The 18,962-nt window shown below is 41.5% G+C and overlaps 1 protein-coding gene across 1 annotated transcript in view; it reads right to left on the bottom strand.

Moving 5' to 3' along the window:
- Nucleotides 1-18,962, bottom strand: part of ELK3 (ETS transcription factor ELK3) — a 50,099-nt gene that overhangs the window by 13,857 nt on the left and 17,280 nt on the right. The window contains exons 2-3 of the mRNA XM_077339122.1: nucleotides 7,566-7,774; nucleotides 5,072-5,866 (exon numbers count right to left, since the gene is read on the bottom strand). Coding sequence (XP_077195237.1) covers nucleotides 5,072-5,866; nucleotides 7,566-7,772 — 1,002 coding nt within the window. The 5' untranslated portion in view covers nucleotides 7,773-7,774. The remainder of the gene's footprint in view (nucleotides 1-5,071; nucleotides 5,867-7,565; nucleotides 7,775-18,962) is intronic.

Here is an 18,962-nt window from a genome sequence, read left to right as displayed (position 1 = left end):
AGCCAGTCCCTTTCAGTGTTCGTGTAGCAGCCTCCTGCCACTAGCACACGCATTGCACAGGTAGTTGCCAGAGATGCAGTGCTGGAGGAGTCAAAAGCTATTGAACATCTGGAGTAAAGGGGAAGAGACAGCTGCAGAGACACACATTTTGTCCTTCAGGGATCAGTCTTTTATATTCTCAGCACCATGAAACCACTTTATGATTAAAGAAAGACGTTTGACCTAAACATGTCATTTCATATTTAGTCTGAAAAAGGCCATGGTGCCAGCAGAACTCAAAACATAATTAAGCAAGCATTCTCTCTCTCTCTCTCTCTCTCTCTCTCTCTCTCTCTCTCTCTCTCTCTCTCTCTCTCTCTCACTCACTTTGACTGAGCCAGGCTGTTGCCTGGCCAGAAACAAAACAGCCTCAATTGCTATTACACTGTATTTTTAAAAATAAAACAGACCCCTGCCAGCCAGGCAGGTACAGGTGATGCTTTCACAACAAACATCACCACTTGCTAATTACTGCTGATGAAATAATGGCTAATAAGGGTCCGGTTAGAAGCTGACCACCCTACCGAGGACTGCAGTTAAATGTATTCCTTGAAACTGCATGTCAATTTAGCTCTAACGTAATTGTCATTCTGTGTAACATTAGACTGAAGGAAAACTTTTGTGTGATTCTCCAGTTCATGGAGAGTGGAAATAGGGCCTGGCCACCTAGGCAACCGTTACCTGTCCCCACGTTAAGATTTCAATGCAGTTGATCACAGCTTTCTAGATTCATTTGCTCTAATATTCAGTCTTAGAGCAGTCAAATATTATCATGCGCATGCAACACCTAAAGGTAAAGGTATCCCCTGTGCAAGCACCAAGTCATGTCTGACCCTTGGGGTGACGCCCTCTAGAGTTTTCATGGCAGGCTCAATACAGGGTGGTTTGCCATTCCCTTCCCCAGTCATTGCCGTTTTACCCCCCAGCAAGCTGAGTACTCATATTACCGACCTCGGAAGGATGGTAGAATGAGTCAACTTTGAGCGGGCTGCTAGGATCGAACTCCCAACTTCATGGACAGACAGCTTCAGACAGCATTTCTGCCGCTTACCACTCTGCGCCACAAGAGGCTCTCTATGCAATACCTACAAACTAAATTAATTAAAATCAGGCACTCAAATAGAAAGCAGGGGAAAACAGGTGGAGTGCTTAAACAAAACTATTCCCGACAGGAAGCTGTGCATGGCCTTTACAGACGGACCTTAAGGATGCATTTGATTCAATCAGCCCAAGCAAGCTATGGGAGAAACTAGTGGGCCTATCCGTTGGTAAAATACCTCTATGGCTAAGAAAGCACTGAGCAAAACACATTGTGGTACTTTTATTAGTGAATACAATTTATTCCCACAGCACCACGGTTTTGTATTCTTCATTGCCGGCATTAATAAATTACAAGTAGCATATTTAAGCATTAAACATTCTCTTAAGATTACTTTAAAAATCAGAGATTCTCAGACAAAAACATTTAAAGCATGCTGATATAAATGGGATTTGCAGGAGCATCTAATTTCCCATCCTCTATTTCCTCTTTCCTTCCCTGAAAGCTCCCACAGCCTCTCCCATTTCTCTGCTTCCTTCTTTCCTTTTCACTTAATAGCCAACATACCTTTATGTACCCCATATTTATCTGCCCAGCTGCAGCCTCTACCTATGAAAACTAAGGCCCAGTTGTAGGGCTCCAACTGCTGGGCCAGACCCACTTGCATGGTGGGGGGGGGGCACACTGCATTCCTTCCCTATATTTTTTCCTTTTCTTCTCTTTCAAGCAATTCCCACATCTGCCATTTTCCTGCCTCCCATCTTCAGTTATATTTATTATTTACTTTATTTATATTCCGCCTTTCTCCACAGTGGAGACCAAGGCACCTTACAGCATTCCATTCTACAGCTGCCAGCTCTAGGTTGGGAAATTTCTGAAGATTTTGGGGGCAGAGTCTGGGAAGGATGGGGTTAGGAGAGGGGAAGGACTTGCAGAGGAGTATGGTACCATACAGTCCATGTCCCAAAGTAGCCATTTGTGTAGGGGACCTCTGTCACCTGGATATCAGTTGTGATCCCAGAAGATTAACAGCCATCACCTGGGAGTTGGCAACTCTATTTCCTCTTTGCCTTACATTACTTAATGAGCTTCCATAGCAGGCTGGTGATATGAACCTCAGTCTCCTAAACCAAGGGTAGTCAACCTGTGGTCCTCCAGATGTCCATGGACTACAATTCCCATGAGCCCTGGCCAGCAAACTCTGGCAGGGACTCATGGGAATTGTAGTCCATGGACATCTGGAGGACCACAGGTTGACTATCCCTGTCCTAAACCCTAGTGTGAAGCTCTAACCACTTCCATAGGCTGGATGCTGCTTAACATTAGCAAGCAGCCAGGATTAGGTGGTATCAGGCAGCCTGGTTGTTGCTGCTAGGCCTAGTCCAATAAATCCTCCTTCAAATGCCAAAACAGCCTTGGAAAGGGCCTTGCCCCCACCCCTTGCTTTTACTGATAAAAACTGAACCTAGAATGTTTTGGTAACCTAGCAAGAGTCTCTGAGGGTTTCTGCTTGTTAAAGTGACAGGTATATCTTCTATCCTTTTGGTTATTTTGAACCCTCTCCAGTGTATTTATTTAGATTTCATATTTTTCTGCAAATCTGGGACACTTTTCAAGTATGTAGAAAGATCATCAGATTTAAGTATCCTCTTATTCAGCTGACTTAGCTATAACGTACTGGTACTAGAGAGATATGTTTTTTTAGGTTTCCAGCAGACGACTGGAAGTGGCAAATGATACCTTGGTGAACTTGGCAATTTCCCCCAGTCTTCTTGGACAGTTCCCATTCATTTCAGCAGATCTTTATCTGTAATGCCACTAACTTCTTCTACCCCCCCCCCAAAAAAAAACCCATTTAGACTATATGAGTGATCTAATAGTAATAGACAGACCTCATGAGAGCAAACAATCTTATCTCTAATCATGGGTATGTGTGAAGATGAAATGGAATGACCTTGTCATGGAAGAATCCATGATCTCTTGATGCAAGCTCTTGGTTTAAGATGAGTTTTGAATGACTGCAGTAAATTGCCTATGGTACTGTTTACCTGAGATCAGATTTCTTCAAGTCACCACCAAAAATACAGCCTGTCTTGAGAGTGGCCAAGTCAGTTAAGCACAGCCACTCACAAACAAATGAAATTCAGTTTTATTTTTGCAATGGCTCATTTTCAGATCATTTTCTGAACTCCTCTTCTTGCCTCTTTACACTATTGATGAAAAATAAATTAGCAAGGATGCCATAAACATTAAATCAAATGCAAATCTTCTCACACAAATAAAAGATTAAACCACTAGATTAATGAAGAAACAAACTCCAGTTACTTCTTATTGAATACTAACAAGTTGGTAAAATGCGGTATGGATCCTAATTCTGTCAGGTGGATCGATAACTGGTTGACAGATCATGCCCAAAGGGTACTTGTTAATGGTTCAGCATCCTCTTGGAGAAGAGTGACAAGTGGAGTGCCTCAGGGATCTGTCCTGGGGTCTGTGTTGTTCAACATATTTATAAATGATTTGGATGAAGGATTAGAGGGGGTACTTATTAAATTTGCAGATGATACTAAACTGGGAGGGTTAGCAAGCACAACAGAAGACAGAATCAGAATACAGGATGATCGTGATAGGCTTGAGAAGTGGGCCAAACTGAATAAAATGAAATTCAATAGGGACAAATGTAAAGTTCTGCATTTAGGTTGGAAAAGCCATATACACCAATATAGGATGGGGGAGACCTGTCTTGGCAGTAGCATGTGCGAAAAGGATCTAGGAGTCTTAGTAGACCATACATTGAACATGAGTTAGCAATGTGACTCGGTAGCTAAAAAGGCAAATGGGATTTTGGGCTGTATCAAATGGAGTGTCCAGTGTCCAGTTCACGGGAGGTGATGGTACCACTTTACTCTGCTCTGGTTCGGCCTCACTTGGAGTATCATGTTCAGTTTTGGGCATCAGGGTTGAAGAATGATGTAAACAAAGTGGAGCATGTTCAGAGGAGGGCAACAAAGATGGTGAGGGATTTGGAGACCAAGATGTATGAGAAAAGGTTGGGGGAGCTTGGTCTGTGTAACCTGGAGAGGAGACGACTGAGAGGGAATCTGATAACCATCTTCAAGTATTTAAAAGGCTGCCATGTAGAGGATGGAGCAGTTGGGACAGACTAGAATCAATGGGATGAAATTAATTCAAAAGAAATTCTGTCTAAACATTCTGACAGTTCCAGACAGTTCCAGAGCGGTTTCTTAGTGGAACAGGCTTCCTTGAGAGGTGGTTCTCCATCTTTGAAATTTTTGAGGCTGGATAGCCATCTGACAGGCTGATTCTGTGAAGGCTCAAGCGGGTGGCAGGTTACAGTGGATGAGCGATAGGGTTGTGAGTGTCCTGCATAGTGCAGGGGGTTGGACTAGATGACCCAGGAGGTCCCTTCCAGCTCTATTATTCTATGATTCTAAAAGCTAAAATGCATTTATATAATGAGTATTCAATAAACCTGTACAGAAAGAACTGTGTAACAGCTATTTTATAAATCTTCAAAGCCTATGAAATTGATATGGGCTCAATGAGATCTTCTTTTAACGCTAATGAAAGATCACCTTTTGTACATGGGTATAACCAACAATCAACCATGAATCCCACAGTGAATATGGCAATAATTTGATCCTACTTGTGTTTTTTTTCTTGGTGTTTCTGGAAATCCTGAAACAAACTTTAATAAATGGTGCTAATGACTGCTCCAGCTGTGTTTCCTGTTACCCTTCACAACCCTTCTTGCAATTGTAATTAGTTTATTTTATATTAGGCATGGGTGACTACTGAAAGTAAGGACACTGCATTGCTTTTTTCAAAGCATTTCCCGTCTTCACCTGCACATGTGTATATAGTACTGAATTGTGTGCAAACAACCCCAACAGCTATTTCATAGCTCCCAACTCCCAAGAAGTGTAGCGTGTGGAGAATTCAAAACCATCATTCAAGGTGTCCAAATCTTACCTGGGCAGTAAAGAAAGCTGGAGTCAAAGATCCTGAAGGAAGTGCAGGGCTGTTGAGAGCAATGGAGCCAAGGTCAGTGCTTGAAAGAACCATTGGAGGGGCTGAGATCTCCAAACCTTTGGGTTTTTTAGCCTTTGGGGGAAGAGAAGGAGATTTTGCCTTGGATCCTGAAGAGAGGTTCAGTGGCTCAAGAGAATCAGAGTCCTGGCAACTGGACTCCAGGAAGAGGCTTCTGTGTTCCGAGGGAAGGGGGGAATGAGGAGACAGAGACGGTGACCGGGAAGAAGAGGGTGAGGCTGAAGAAATGCTGGCTGCACTGGGCAACATTAAAGACGATATTTTTGCAGAGACAGAAGATGCTAGAAAAGCAGAAGCAGCTGCTGCTTCAGATGTTGATGGCAATGACACTATGGGCCTCATCACTTGCTTGTCTGTTTTGTTTGTCACAAATCTTATAACAGTTCGGACTTCTTCCAGAGGAGTGGTCCCTTCCAGTTTCTCCTCCAGCTTTTCTGTTTTGATTGGCTTGAGAGAATCTGCCTGGTTTTGCAGGGAGTTGATGGTGAAAGATGAGTACAGGCCTGAATGGATATATTCATTGCGGCTCGTACTTTTCAGGGCTGACAAGTTATGCTTGTGGTGTTCTCTGCTCTCCAGAGGTATCTTGCAGTCGCTGTCCTGCAGCAAAAGGCTCTCTCTGCTGATTTCCACAGCATGAGGATCCATCTTTAAAATCTCAGGGAATGATACGAACTTGTACACAAACTTTTGCCCAATAACCTTCTTGATGATATTCTACACACAAAACAAACAAACAAACTGGATGTAAGAAATCCAAGTACAAAGTATGTAAAAGGTAAAGGTAAAGGTATCCCCTGTACAAGCACTGAGTCATGTCTGACCCTTGGGGTGACGCCCTCTAGCGTTTTCATGGCAGACTCAATACGGGGTGGTTTGCCAGTGCCTTCCCCAGTCATTACCGTTACAAAGTATGTAATAGATGTAATTTGATTCCTAATGTCCCCTCACAGAAAACTCAGCCATTTCTTCCCCTTGTTCATCCTTTATTAAAACATCAGCTACATTTTAGGTTCACTGGCAATAAATACCTTTAGGCAATGATACATATTTGTAATTATTGTTTTAATAAAGTACCGGCATTTATAGTCTTAAATTTTATACACATACCAGCTAGGTTGGAAAGGCTATCTTACAAGAATGCTTTAATTCTTTTTGTAGATCTCTAATTACTATCATCAACCCTTGTGGCAATGAATTCCAAAAGTAACAATGCAGTTCTGAGCAGAGTTATATCCTCCTGAGCCCATGGACATCAATAGACTCAGAAAGCTCTAACTCTGTTTAGGACTACATTATAAATTATACATTGGGCTATTTTACCCTGATCAGCCTAAACTGTAGAATTTTGAGAGACAACTAGGAAACTACTTTTCAACTTCCTTCACTTTTGTTAATATTTTAAAGTATTTTATACCTTTAATACTGCATTTACATTATTTTTATATTTTTATACTGCAATGATCAGCCAGAAGGCTCTGGAGGCACCTTAGAGATCATAGGTGAACCTGAATAACCAGCCTGTTTCCAGATCAGGTTCAAGGTATTGGTTCTAACCTTTAAGGCTATACATGGCTTGGGCCCTATCTACCTGCAGGACCACTTATCTCCTTATGCCCCCCATAGGGCTCTTCGCTCTGTGAGTATGAATCTACTGGTTGTCCCAGGTCTCATTCGCCTGGCCTCAACCAGGGCCAGCGCATTTTCAGCCCTGACCCCAAACTGATGGAAAGAGCTCCCTGAATTGCTACGAGCCCTGTCAGATTTGTCAGCTTTCTGCAGGGCCTGTAAGATGGAGATCTTCTGCTAGGCTTATGGTTGAGGCCATGGTGGGTCCCGGAGTAACCATCGGCAGAACCCTTAGTAGTGGCTAAATCAGGACCCTCAATCCCAATGAGAGAGAGCTCTTGGCCCCTAGTTGGACAGAGGGAGAGGGTGGGGGGTTAGAACTCTGTATTGCCATCTTTTAATGTTTACTGTTAAAGTTTAATGTTGTAAGGGGCTTTATGGAGTTATGCTTGTTTTTATTGTTTTACTGTAAAACGCCACGCGTTTGATTGGAGAGCGGTGGTATATAAATAGGAAAATAAATAAATATCTGCTGCAGCGCTGGTACCTACCAAAAGGGAGATTGGCACCACACCAATTTCTGTTGCTAGAAATGCAATCCTGTGTGAGTTACTCCAATATAAGCCTATTGCTTTCAGTAGGTTTTGACTGGGGAAATGCTACATGGAACAACACTGCTTATGTCCTAGACGGCAAATTATGAAATTTCACGTCCGTTTCCCTTGGAAAAAGGCCCTACAAACTTAAACACTTCAGTAAGCAATTACCTCACTTTATAGTGAGATCAAACATCTTTAGGCAAAGGATTACTCTATTTTCTTAAATGTTATCAGACAATAACATTTACCTTGTCATAGTAGTATCTCAGCGCTCTGCTCAGTTTGTCGTAATTCATGTTTGTTTTGTTTTTCCGTAGTCCCCACAGCTTAGCCACTTCTTCTGCCTTAAGTAGCTTGAATTCACCATCATTGGACGTCCAGCAAATCAGGTGCTCATGTTTCTGGTCGAGAAGCAACTGCAACAGGAACTGCCACAACGTGATTGCACTCTCCATACCTACAGAGAACCAATAAAAGGTGTCCGGGGGAGGGGGGAGAGAGAAGATGATTTACATGTTTGCTGGGAGCAAGTTCATTTCAGTTATAACATTCCTGTACAATCTTAGCAACATATTTAGAAAACAAATCTACATATTAATTCCACAAGTGAGTTGACCATGACCATTCTTCCTGTAAAGTTTTCTTTAATTGGCTCATGCAGAGAAGTCACATAATGCTGCCTTCTTGACACACTGCAGACTGCATTTTGTAAAGATCCCCTTGCATATAAAAAAGTGCTTTGATAAAGAAAGTGAAACATTGCTTGCAAATGGTCAGCATTTCCAACTGCTCACCTTCATATACTGCTGCATTCAAATCAATGAGCATATGGATGCTTAGCTCCATGTTGCACTGTGGCAAATTTTATTTCCCATTTTACCATTATTCATTATTGTCAGTAGAGCAATGCCCTTAACATGCATCTATGTGCTAACATTTAAGGTATTACTCTTTGCATCCAATCTAAAATATATCATATATCTGTGGATTATCTTGGCTTCACTACTTTGGAGCTGTTTGACTACCCACTCTCACTCATCCAGTAAAAACAAAACATTTTAAATTAGTTCTTCCTTTGGGTGCAGGTTTTCTTGTATTTTAATATTTCTGCATCTTGATCTTTACTTTTAAAAAAACCCATAAAACACAATGACATACACATCAAAATTTGTTTCTAAGTACAGATAGCATAATAATTCTCTCATGTATAATTGTTTCATATAACACTTTTTGTAATCAAGCTTCTGTAGTGACTCATTCTGATTCCCATTTGTTTCAGAGGCGTAGCCATGTTACTCTTTTGTAGCAAAAGAAGATCCTGATATCTTAAGAGTATCCAGGAGAGAGATGGAGGTTATTTCCAAACTGATCGCTCTCTCAGAACTCCTTGTGGGCCTACAGCTTAATACCTGATGCCAACTAATAACAATACTGTTTATGAGAGTCACAAATGAGTAACTATTTTCCCCACTTTTTATAAACCACCTTTCTACCAGACAAGTACTAAAAAATCAGCATTTAACATAAGAATTCCATGCGCCCAGGATGACACATTCAAGTGATATGGTTTTTCTAGTTGTGTCTTCAAAATATCTGAAGCCTAAACAGGATCATTTTGTGGATCTACCACTAGATGGCACATGGCTTTTGGGTTTGCAAATAAGCGACTCTTTTTGTTAGAGAATATTTAGCTTCTTTTCTGCAAAATCCTAGTAGAAATTCAGTGCACTCTGAGTCATCCCTACAGTTTTCATTTGCAAACTTATAAGGGCTTATAACTAGAGCTTTAAAAATGATATATATTTGCTTACTACAAAACCTTGTTCAATAGCATGACATGATTAAAGGCATGCGCGTCAAGTTGTAAGGGACAGTTTACTTAAATTAACACTGCTCTAGAAAAGTTTCATAAATCTGATCTACAAATACAGCAATTACCTTGTAGAAGGTCAATACTAACACTGTATACTACTAACTCTCTGCTCACTCTGTGAATGTGTGGCGAAGACTTACTGCAGCTGCTGGTTGACACTGCGAAGGGCTGGCTGGAGGCGGACGCGACTGCCCCAGCAGCCCTGGCGGGATGTGTAAAAAAGGGAAGGCGGGACTTCGGCGCCTATAAAGGCGCCATGTGTGCGGGTCCCAGCCTCTTCTCCAGGATGCCGCGGAGCAGCTTCCCTCCCTCCCACCCTATGTCAATGTTTGAGGTGGATGTTCTCTGTTACTATTTTGTCACAGTTGTGGGTTTGCATGGGATGCAGCCTGTTGGCAGGGAGTCCGGTGTGCGATCGGACTTCCTGGGGTTCGGAACCTCGGTAAGAGGTGGCATGTAAACGAGCACAGCATACCCGGCTGGGAGTCCAGGGGCTCATTTTGCCAGGCGGCCTGGGGACAGCCAAATGAGGTGGACGCCCATTGGCTCCCCCGCATAGGTTGCTTCCCGTAGGGCGGAGTTCAGTAGGCAAGGGGATCTGCTCTCCCGGCTGGGAATGGTGTGGGTCCCCAGGGCGCCTCTGGACTCTGTGCGCTGTGGTGCAGTCTGCTGACTGCTAGGTCAGGCTCCCTCTCCCATGCTGCGCCAACCCTCCCGTGGGGAGGTAATAAAAGCTGTGGCCTTGTTTATCCCAACATTGGTGTTTCGCATCTTATTCCAGCCCAAAAATGGCCTCCTGAGAGTCAATCAGTTTTGAATGCTTGATGAATACTTGATAATCTTTTCCTTATTTAAAATGCTTGATAATCTTTTCCTTATTTGTTCCAAGAACTACCCTGTGAGAGGAGTTACCACTATTCCTGTTTTTTCTTAGGAGGGAGGATTGTACCAGAAGACATCTTGACTTTTCTATAGTTTTCTGTTCTATATACCCACACACAGGACACCACCAACTTCCAACCAACTTGGGCTCAACATTACCCTGGAAAAACAGGTTCTGAACAATTGACTCTTCCTGGATCAAAACCGCCTAAAGTGTCAATTTAACAAAGCTCCATCAAAGGCTGACTCCAACCTTGATAGAACCTTAAGTTTGGATTTACAAGTTGCCTTGAGCAAAAAAGAAAAGGTAGGGTATGTATTTATGTATGTATACAAACAATCAAACTTTTAAAAAATCGTAACCGTTTTTTATGGTTTTTAAACATTGCTGTAAGCCACCCTGAAGGTAATCTGTATATATATAAATACTCTTTTTAAATTACAGAAAACATTGGTCTCTTTCAAAATCCCATTTAAGTATTCTAACCTAAGAAACAGTGAGTGCCATGTGAACATCTGGGCAGTGCATTAATGGCATACCATTTGACCAGTCATAGCTTCATGGGCAGCCATTCCAGACTTGTGAGGAAGACTGTATAAATTCATGCAAAATGTATATTTAGGCCCAACTATATGTATATTTTGGCAGTTTTAGTAAAAGCAGAGCACACACTTCATTACATAATAGTTTCTGGATATTTTGAAAGCTTCCAGATAAATTTCTTTTCTTGGTGCAATATAAACTAAGGTTTACTATATAAAGAAGTGCAGTTGACATTTTGCTAATAAATTCTTGCAAAGCAAAAATCACTTAAAAACCATTATGTTCACACATTCATTTAAGCAGAGATTTGGCAAGCAATGCAATTGAAATGCAGTTTTAACTTTTATTTTCCACACTGTGTAAAGGCACCATTTCATAGTACAATAACTGATTATTTGTATTACCATTCTGCATACTGCACGAGGAGTTTAGGGGACTGAACATTTTAAACTCACATCAATCTTGCAGTTAGGCTTTGCGAGTGACTGGGCCATGTGAATTTCATGGCAGATAGGAGGTCTCAAGACACAAATCTCCAAACTCCTGACAACAGAAGAATTAAATTGGCTTGTGGGACATATTTAATCCCTAAAAAATTAAGTTCCAAATAAGAAGCATCATTAGATCATTTTGTGTGACTGTATAGAAAACAATAAAATCAGAGTCCAGTAGCACCTCTAAGACCAACAAAGATTTATTCAAGGGGTGAGCTTTCGAGTGCAAGCACTCTTCCTCAGACTATGAACTGACCATCATGGCAGTGGGAATATATAAGCAAAAGTTAATCCTGTTACATTAGTAAACTGTGTCACAGCATCCAAATACAGCCATATGATAATTCTGCAACAGCGGAATTCTAATCAGAGTTACATCCTTCTAAGACCACTGTCTTTAGAGAACTTAGATGAATGTAACTCTGATTAGGACTGCACTGTTAAACTTCCATGTCTGAACATTGGTTATTTCTGTCTCCTGTTTCTAAGAATTTAGGGTCTTGTTCACTGGCTCGACAAAACTCTGTAGAAACAAAAACTTCAGCACTAAATCCAATCCAAAAGCAGTGTCAAACATGATAATTTAAAGGAAATGTTCTCCATCTCTCTCAGGCATGAAGCCACCATCACATCACAGTCTCAATAAAATCCACATGCACCTTCACCTGAAATAAGCACCAAGTCACTAACGCCTACCTATTTCATCACCATCTCCAGGCACCTGCTGAGCACATTCACTGCACCATCTAATCTAATTCTAAAGAAAAGGAAAAATACATGTGGATACTTCATCCAGATTATCTTAAAAGGCAAACAAACACAGATGAAGACAAACAGAAGACCAGAAAGAAAGAAGCCCAGAATTCACAACAGAGAGACCTCAGGAGGGAAAGGACCACAGGAGAGGGGCAAGAATGGAATCTGAAGGGAACCCCCCACCACAGCTCAGTCAAACTTCCATCCAAAGGCCATGAGTTGGCTGGGAAAAAACTTGGCATATGCAGGGGGAAACACCGCATGCAGGAGAGAGAAAAAAAAAACAACTACTCCACAACTTCTCCCCAAGATCCATTTCAGACTCTGAACAATGAACTCCAAAGTAACTAACTGACCAATGCAAGTGAACCCTGTACCCTCCTAATTAATTGAAAAATTGATTGGCAAAATCCACCTCACTAGAAACAGCCCTTATCCACACGCCACCCCGCAAATCAAACCTTCCAAATGAACTCCAAAACTGATTAGCGAAATCCACTCCACTAGAAACCGTCCCTACCCCAACCCTCCAAAGTCCAACCTATCAAATGAACTCCAAAGTATCTAATTAACTTGTAACAGCCCCCACCCACCCAAACACCCTTCAAATCAAAGCAATCCACATAAATACACCCCAAACAACTGCAAAACAACTCAGAACGCTCCAAATCAGTCCCATTCCAAATTCCAAAATAAGATCAAATCCACCTATGCATAATGAACCAATGCACATCTTATAGAATGCAGATGAAAGCCTATGAGGTGGCAGTTCCATCATGTCCACAACTCATGCCCGGCACAATTGCTTAGGATAGTTTGTTCACTCACCACCCTGAAAGAAGGACACCAAAACAGTAGTCAATCTGAACTTAGCTGAGAGGCATTTCTGAGTTACTTCATGGACAAAATCTCAACCCTCTACCATGACCTCCCTCCAATCTTAAGACACAGAAAATGAACTAGAGGGCCCTTAGCCACTTCTGGAGGGAACACTGAATGACTTCAGATGACTCACACTGACTGAAGCGGACAGGATGCTAGCCTCATCACAGCTGACCACCTGCCCATTAGACCCCTGCCCATCATGGCTACTTAAAACAACTGATCCAAAGATAAGGCCCTCCCCTGGGAGATAATCAACCTCTCCCTCTCAATGGGAGAATTCCCAGAGGGGGTGAAAGATGCAGTGGTACACACGTTGCTGAAAATACCATCTCTGGACCCACAGGAGCCTTCCAACTCATCTCACATCTTGTGTTTGTGAGCGAAATGGTGGAAAGGGCTGCTGTGGACCAAATATCAGCATTCCTGGATGAAGCTTCAGTCCTAGACCCATCCCAGCCAGGTATCTGGCTTGGCCATGGGGTTGAAACTGTGCTGCTCACCGAGACGGATGACCTCTGCCGTCAGCTGGTCTGTGGCAGGTCAGCAATACCCATGCTACTAAACCTCACAGCAACGTTCAACACAATTGATTATGAGCTGCTAGCTCATCTCACCTACACCAGGACAGCCCTTCAATGGCTGGTCTCCTTTCTCTGGTGTCATGGATAGAGGGTAGCAATCGGAGAGAGGCAATCAAGCATTTACCAGCTCACATGTGGAGCCTCACAGGGAGTGGTCCTCTCTCCAATCTTATTTTACATCTTTATGCACCCTGTTGCCCAACTGGTGTGAAAGTTTGGGCTGGGTTGCCATCACTATGTAAATGACGCACAGCTCTTCCTACCGATGGACGGCCATCCTGATTCCCCCCCCCCAGAATCTTTAACCAGATCCATGCAATGGTCACCTCTAGATTGGATTTCTGCATCTTGCTCTTTGCAGGTCTACACTTAACCTTGATCCAGAATGCTCTGACCCACTCTCCAACAACTGCACTGGTTCCCAGTTGAATTCTAGTGTACCTGAGGGACTGCCTCATTGTCTATTTCCCCCAAAGAACTCTATGCTCTTCCACTTCCAACTGGCTGGTGATCCCCGGCCCCAAAGAAACATGCCTGACCTTAACCAGGGCCAGATCTTTCTCTGCCCTGGATCTCACCTGGTGGAATGAGTTCCCAGAAGAGATCAGGGCCCTGCTGGAACTAGCACAGATTTGCAGGGCCTGCAAAATGGAGCTCTTCTTCCAGGCATTTGGTTGGAATCGAATGAACCAACACAATCTACTGGGCCTTCAGAGCCCCTCCCTTGACCTGAATCCTGGCCAACCGTTGGGGTAATGATTATATGTTTAACTTTACTCCCACCGGTTATGGAATTTTAGGAAACCATTGTTATATGTCATTACTGATGTTTATTTGATGACTACCGAATGACACTGTACTTATCCTTATGTTATTCTATGTTCTATGTAAACTATCCTGAGCCACAGGGGAGGGTAGTATATAAGTATAATAAATAAATAAATAATAGGAATTACACATAGTTGATTTCTAAGAGGTGTTTAATTGCTTCCACACAGACTCAACATGTCTTAAATGTTGTGAATTTTTGAATTTTTAAACCTTTTACATTTTCTGAAAGACATTTGGGTGACTTGAACATAAGATATTAGGAGAGGAGGTGAAGAAACTTGTTTGTTTTTGTTTCTGCAATAAAATTTTCAGAAACAAAAATAAACAGCTTTCTTCACCACTCCCACCTCTTGGTTTCAAGTCTCCCAAATGACATGAGGTGATTTACCATTACATCATAACAAGGGAAATGTCTCATCTGAAAGAAAACTATACCAGGGAAGAGGGGGACATGTAAACATCCTAAACCAATCATGCCAATATAACTAATACATCTGTCTAGATGATGGAAATGTGCACTAAAATAATATGGAATTAATTTATTTGTTATCAGGCTAATTGAAATAGCTACCACTTCAACAGTGTACACAAGGTTGTTACGGTCTCTCTAAGGAAAATGCTCTTTTTGCAGACACAATTTTCCTCTTCAGACATCTCTCTCTTTTTTCATACGGCCTAAAGAGCATACTGATATTAGTGCACAGACGGACACTCATTTATCAGCTCTGGATCTCAACTGTCTAGCAGCTCTTTTTTGTTTTCTGAGTTGAATGACGTAGGGCATTGTTAGCTTCTAGTTCTCGTTAGCACTTAGCTTCCTCTATTGCTGCAGGCTGCAGGCAGGAAATGGGAAAACGAACCAGAGGAAACCTGGCCTTCTACATCTGTCCTTGTTTGTAATCTCAGCTCTGGTTTTATTTTGCTAAGTGGAGCAGGTTTCTGTTAACTCCTGAAATGCCAACTTGACTTGTTAAAATGTCTCATCTGTTTCTATTCAATTACACTATTTGAATGCAACTTACTAAATAGTAGTAACTGAATTCTTTCTCACTCACAGGAAAAGTAACCGCAATGCAGTGTACAAAGAACAAAGTCTGCAACCATGAAATAACCAAAAGAAATTAATGCCCAGTAAAGTATCCAACTCCCTGAGGCATATAATGCAAACAAAATTCACACTTAAGAGTTTTCTTTACAGGCAACAATGTCATATTACTCCAAGCACAGCTCCTCAAACCAATTTTTTAGCGGTTTACATGTAGGCAACCAACCTGCATGAAAATAAATGTAATTCATATCAAGTTCTTAATTATAACTGCAGGTCTAAGCCTTGGAGACAGTAAAAAGGATGTTGAAAATATGCATGAAAGTAGGAACATGTTCATGTGAGAACAATTTGGGGGTCTGATGCACTTATGAAATCACTGTATCTGTTCTTCAGAATTCCTGCACAAAAGGAACCGATATCCCATTATTATGTTCACATATGACAGGCACCAACCAAGAAAGCCTGAAGTCAGGCCTTCACTGTGACACAAAGGCATTGCATTAAACTACCACAGAGAAAGAGCATGCTGAAGAAACTATCGCCCAACAGACAAGTCAGATGCTAACTCTACCTGACCAGAAGGAATTGGTTTTTACCTTTGCAGGACTTCTTACAGACTGTAATTTTATTCATTAATACCCAGTAAACTTGGCTGTTCCCAGGCCTATGCAAGCAGTAGCCTTACTGCAACCAATAGATTGCATGTGGCTTGTATAGATTGCAGTGTCTACCCTACTACTCTTTTTCCTGCAGTGCTGCTTGCCCCTTCTGAGACTGAATGGGGGGAGGTAGGAACAGTTCTTTCTCGGGAATTGTTAGTTATTAAAGTTTCCCATTTATAAAATATTGTAACAAACATAAAACAGAAGAGCGGGTTAAAGTAATTATCCCAAGTTATATCTGAATATTTGATGGTAACCGAGGATAAAATATAAGTGGAGATGAAGGTAGAAGGGCTTGTGTCTTTCTCTGGCTATAAAACAATTGTTTCTTTTTATGTGATATATTGATATTGATGATGATTTATGAGAGCTTTTTATGTAATGTTGATGGCGATGATGATTGAGGCTTGAGCTTGTTAAGGATAAATGGTGGTTTATAAAAAGTATTTGCTATCATAGTATGCATTTGTCATTGTAATATAGCCTGCTTCATTAATTGGGGGGGGGGGGAAGAAGAGTAGAGCATGGAACCCACGCAATCTTTTCAGTTCTGCAAAAAAAATCACAAATCAACTGCTGCCTTTTGGCTCCATTATTCCGTCTTCTTTCCTTCTTTCTGTGTGTGCATAAGAATGTGTCTCCCAGGTGAAGACAGATGTCCATACATGTCTGGATGAAGAAAGCTGTAGTCTGCACAAACATATGTCTTGACAGATGAAGAAGAGTGGGTTTTCATATCCCACTTTTCACTGTCCAAAGGAGTCTCAAAGCAGATTACAATGGCCCCACAACAGACACCTGAGGTAGGGTTGAGAAAGCTCTGAGACAGACTGCTCTATGAGAACAGATCTGACAGGACTGTGACTAGCAAGGTCACCCAGCTGGCTGCATGTAAAAAAGTGGGGAATCAAATCTACTCTTAGATACTACACCAAGATGTTAGTCATTAAGACTCCATAAGGTAAGTTGATTTGATATGAAGGTGTCATTTAATATATTGTAAAGGATAACAATTTTAAATGTATAGCCACGTGTTCTACTTTGATCATTTTTACACCAAAGCCCCACTGCAATTGCATTAGGAAATTCATATATTGGGTCCATATATCCCTCTCATGCTATTTTTCCATTGTTCACAATTTGACCTCTAATTATTAAACATCAGCTCAATTACAGTCTGCAAATACATTTCCTTCAGTGATGTCTTGTGAAACAATTTCCAGATCAAGTAATATGAAAGGGAGTGGCAGATACTATCTCAACATCTGCATAGAATATTTTAAAGGAACAAAGCAACTGTATGAGCCCTACTTCAAACTACATTTCCAGACTGAGATGTTTCAAGGATGATAAATAGGATGTGGTTGGTGAAAACTCAGCATCCCTGCTACACAAAAAAAGATGACAAATATTTCAACATGTTTGCTTAGAAACATGGTCAAGTACTCAGCAAAGGATATCCGAATGTTAATTTAAGTAGCCATTAGAAAGTGTGTAAACATTCCTAGTCCGTACTGATGCAAAACTTTCTCTGACAATCGACTATACTCACAAGGAATTTAAAATTAATTTTGAGAACTTTTTACCTTACATAAAAATCAGTGATGTTTTCCATATCCAGCAAACTTATCATTACCACCAAAGCATCCTTATCCTCCCCCACCCACCCCAATATGTTGACACTGTAAAATCTAAATCAGGACTTCCTCCTATTATATTTCAGAGGCATCTTTCTGGGAAAGGCATATCTAAATTAAAAAGTAGGAATTCCTTCAGCACCACCCAGTGGAAACATTTGAAAGTTTTTGCAACCAACTCACTCACACTTTCTAAAATGGCTTCAGCAAACTAAGAAAAAAAGATCCAAAATAGTTTAGATAGAATAGTTTTATTATACCAACAGATTGAGCAAGGGAGCAAGGTTTCAAGCTGCACTGAAATCCTGGAAATAAAGTGCCCATCAGCAATCATTCACTTCATGTTATGGGTCCAGAAAAGGCTATTGTGGGGAAAAGAAGAATCTAAAATTCCAAAATTCCATGACAGAAATTTTAAAAAGGAGTCATGGATCCTTAAAAAGAGTTCATGCAGAGTTTAAAATGCTTACAATGTAAAATATTAAATCATGTTCCACCTCCCACAGGGGCACTCTTAAAAGGACTTGATGGATAAATGCAAGCAATTTAAATGCAAGCAGCAAAGGTCTTGAGCGCCTTTTCATTCCAATAAGCGTAAAGTGATTCTCCAAAACGCAAATAATTGCTTTTAAAGATAAAACATAAAGGTCCTGTTGGACAGAGCCTTAACACAGCCATGGGCTGTGTGAGGACATTGCTGCTCCGGAATGTACATGCCAGCCTGTTGGGGCTATCAGGTTTGATAGTGCCACTGAAGTGTGTCTGCCAATGCCTGCTAGTCCCTCACCAGCCCATTAGTTGTTTGGTGATATTAAAGCCGGCGGTACTAGGCAAGGTTGGACTAGGCTAGGCTGAGGGAATATGTGGGTCAAATCACCATACTCTCATGGAAGCCTGCTGGGCGACCTCGGGTCAGTCACATGCTTTCAGCCTAGCTTAACTAACAAGGATAAAATGGAAGGCAGGCAAACAATATAAGCAGTTTGGGTTCCCATGGGAGAAACAGGCAGGGTATAAATGAAGTAAATAGGGGACACAGGTGTACATCTAAACCAGCAAACAAATAATCCCACACACAGCTCAAAAGTGCAATATTTGTTTCTACTCTGCATTCATCTTTTTATGCACGCAGGTCACATCCAGCAGTATAACCGACCCATAAACGCCTGGTTCTGCACACAGATCGCTCTTGTTGAACAGGGGTAGCCATCCTCCACAGGAAGGAAATTTAGCTAATTCCTGTTCAGTGAGGCTTTGAAAATACAACCTGTTCAAATGTTTCAAAGGGCAGCTAGGCAAGAAAGCACATAAATCTGTACCCTTAAAAAAAATCTATTGGGGTGGGAATAAAATTCATACCAGCTCCTCACATTTCCTGCCCCACTCATGTGGCAAGCATCTGTGGTGTACTGGCACAGAGCATAGTTGCAGACTGAACAACTTCCAGGTTCA

Source organism: Paroedura picta, chromosome 5 (genome assembly GCF_049243985.1).
Source record: "Paroedura picta isolate Pp20150507F chromosome 5, Ppicta_v3.0, whole genome shotgun sequence".
In the NCBI taxonomy this organism is placed as follows: Eukaryota; Metazoa; Chordata; class Lepidosauria; order Squamata; family Gekkonidae; genus Paroedura; species Paroedura picta.
This window is presented reverse-complemented; position numbering and strand designations above follow the sequence as displayed.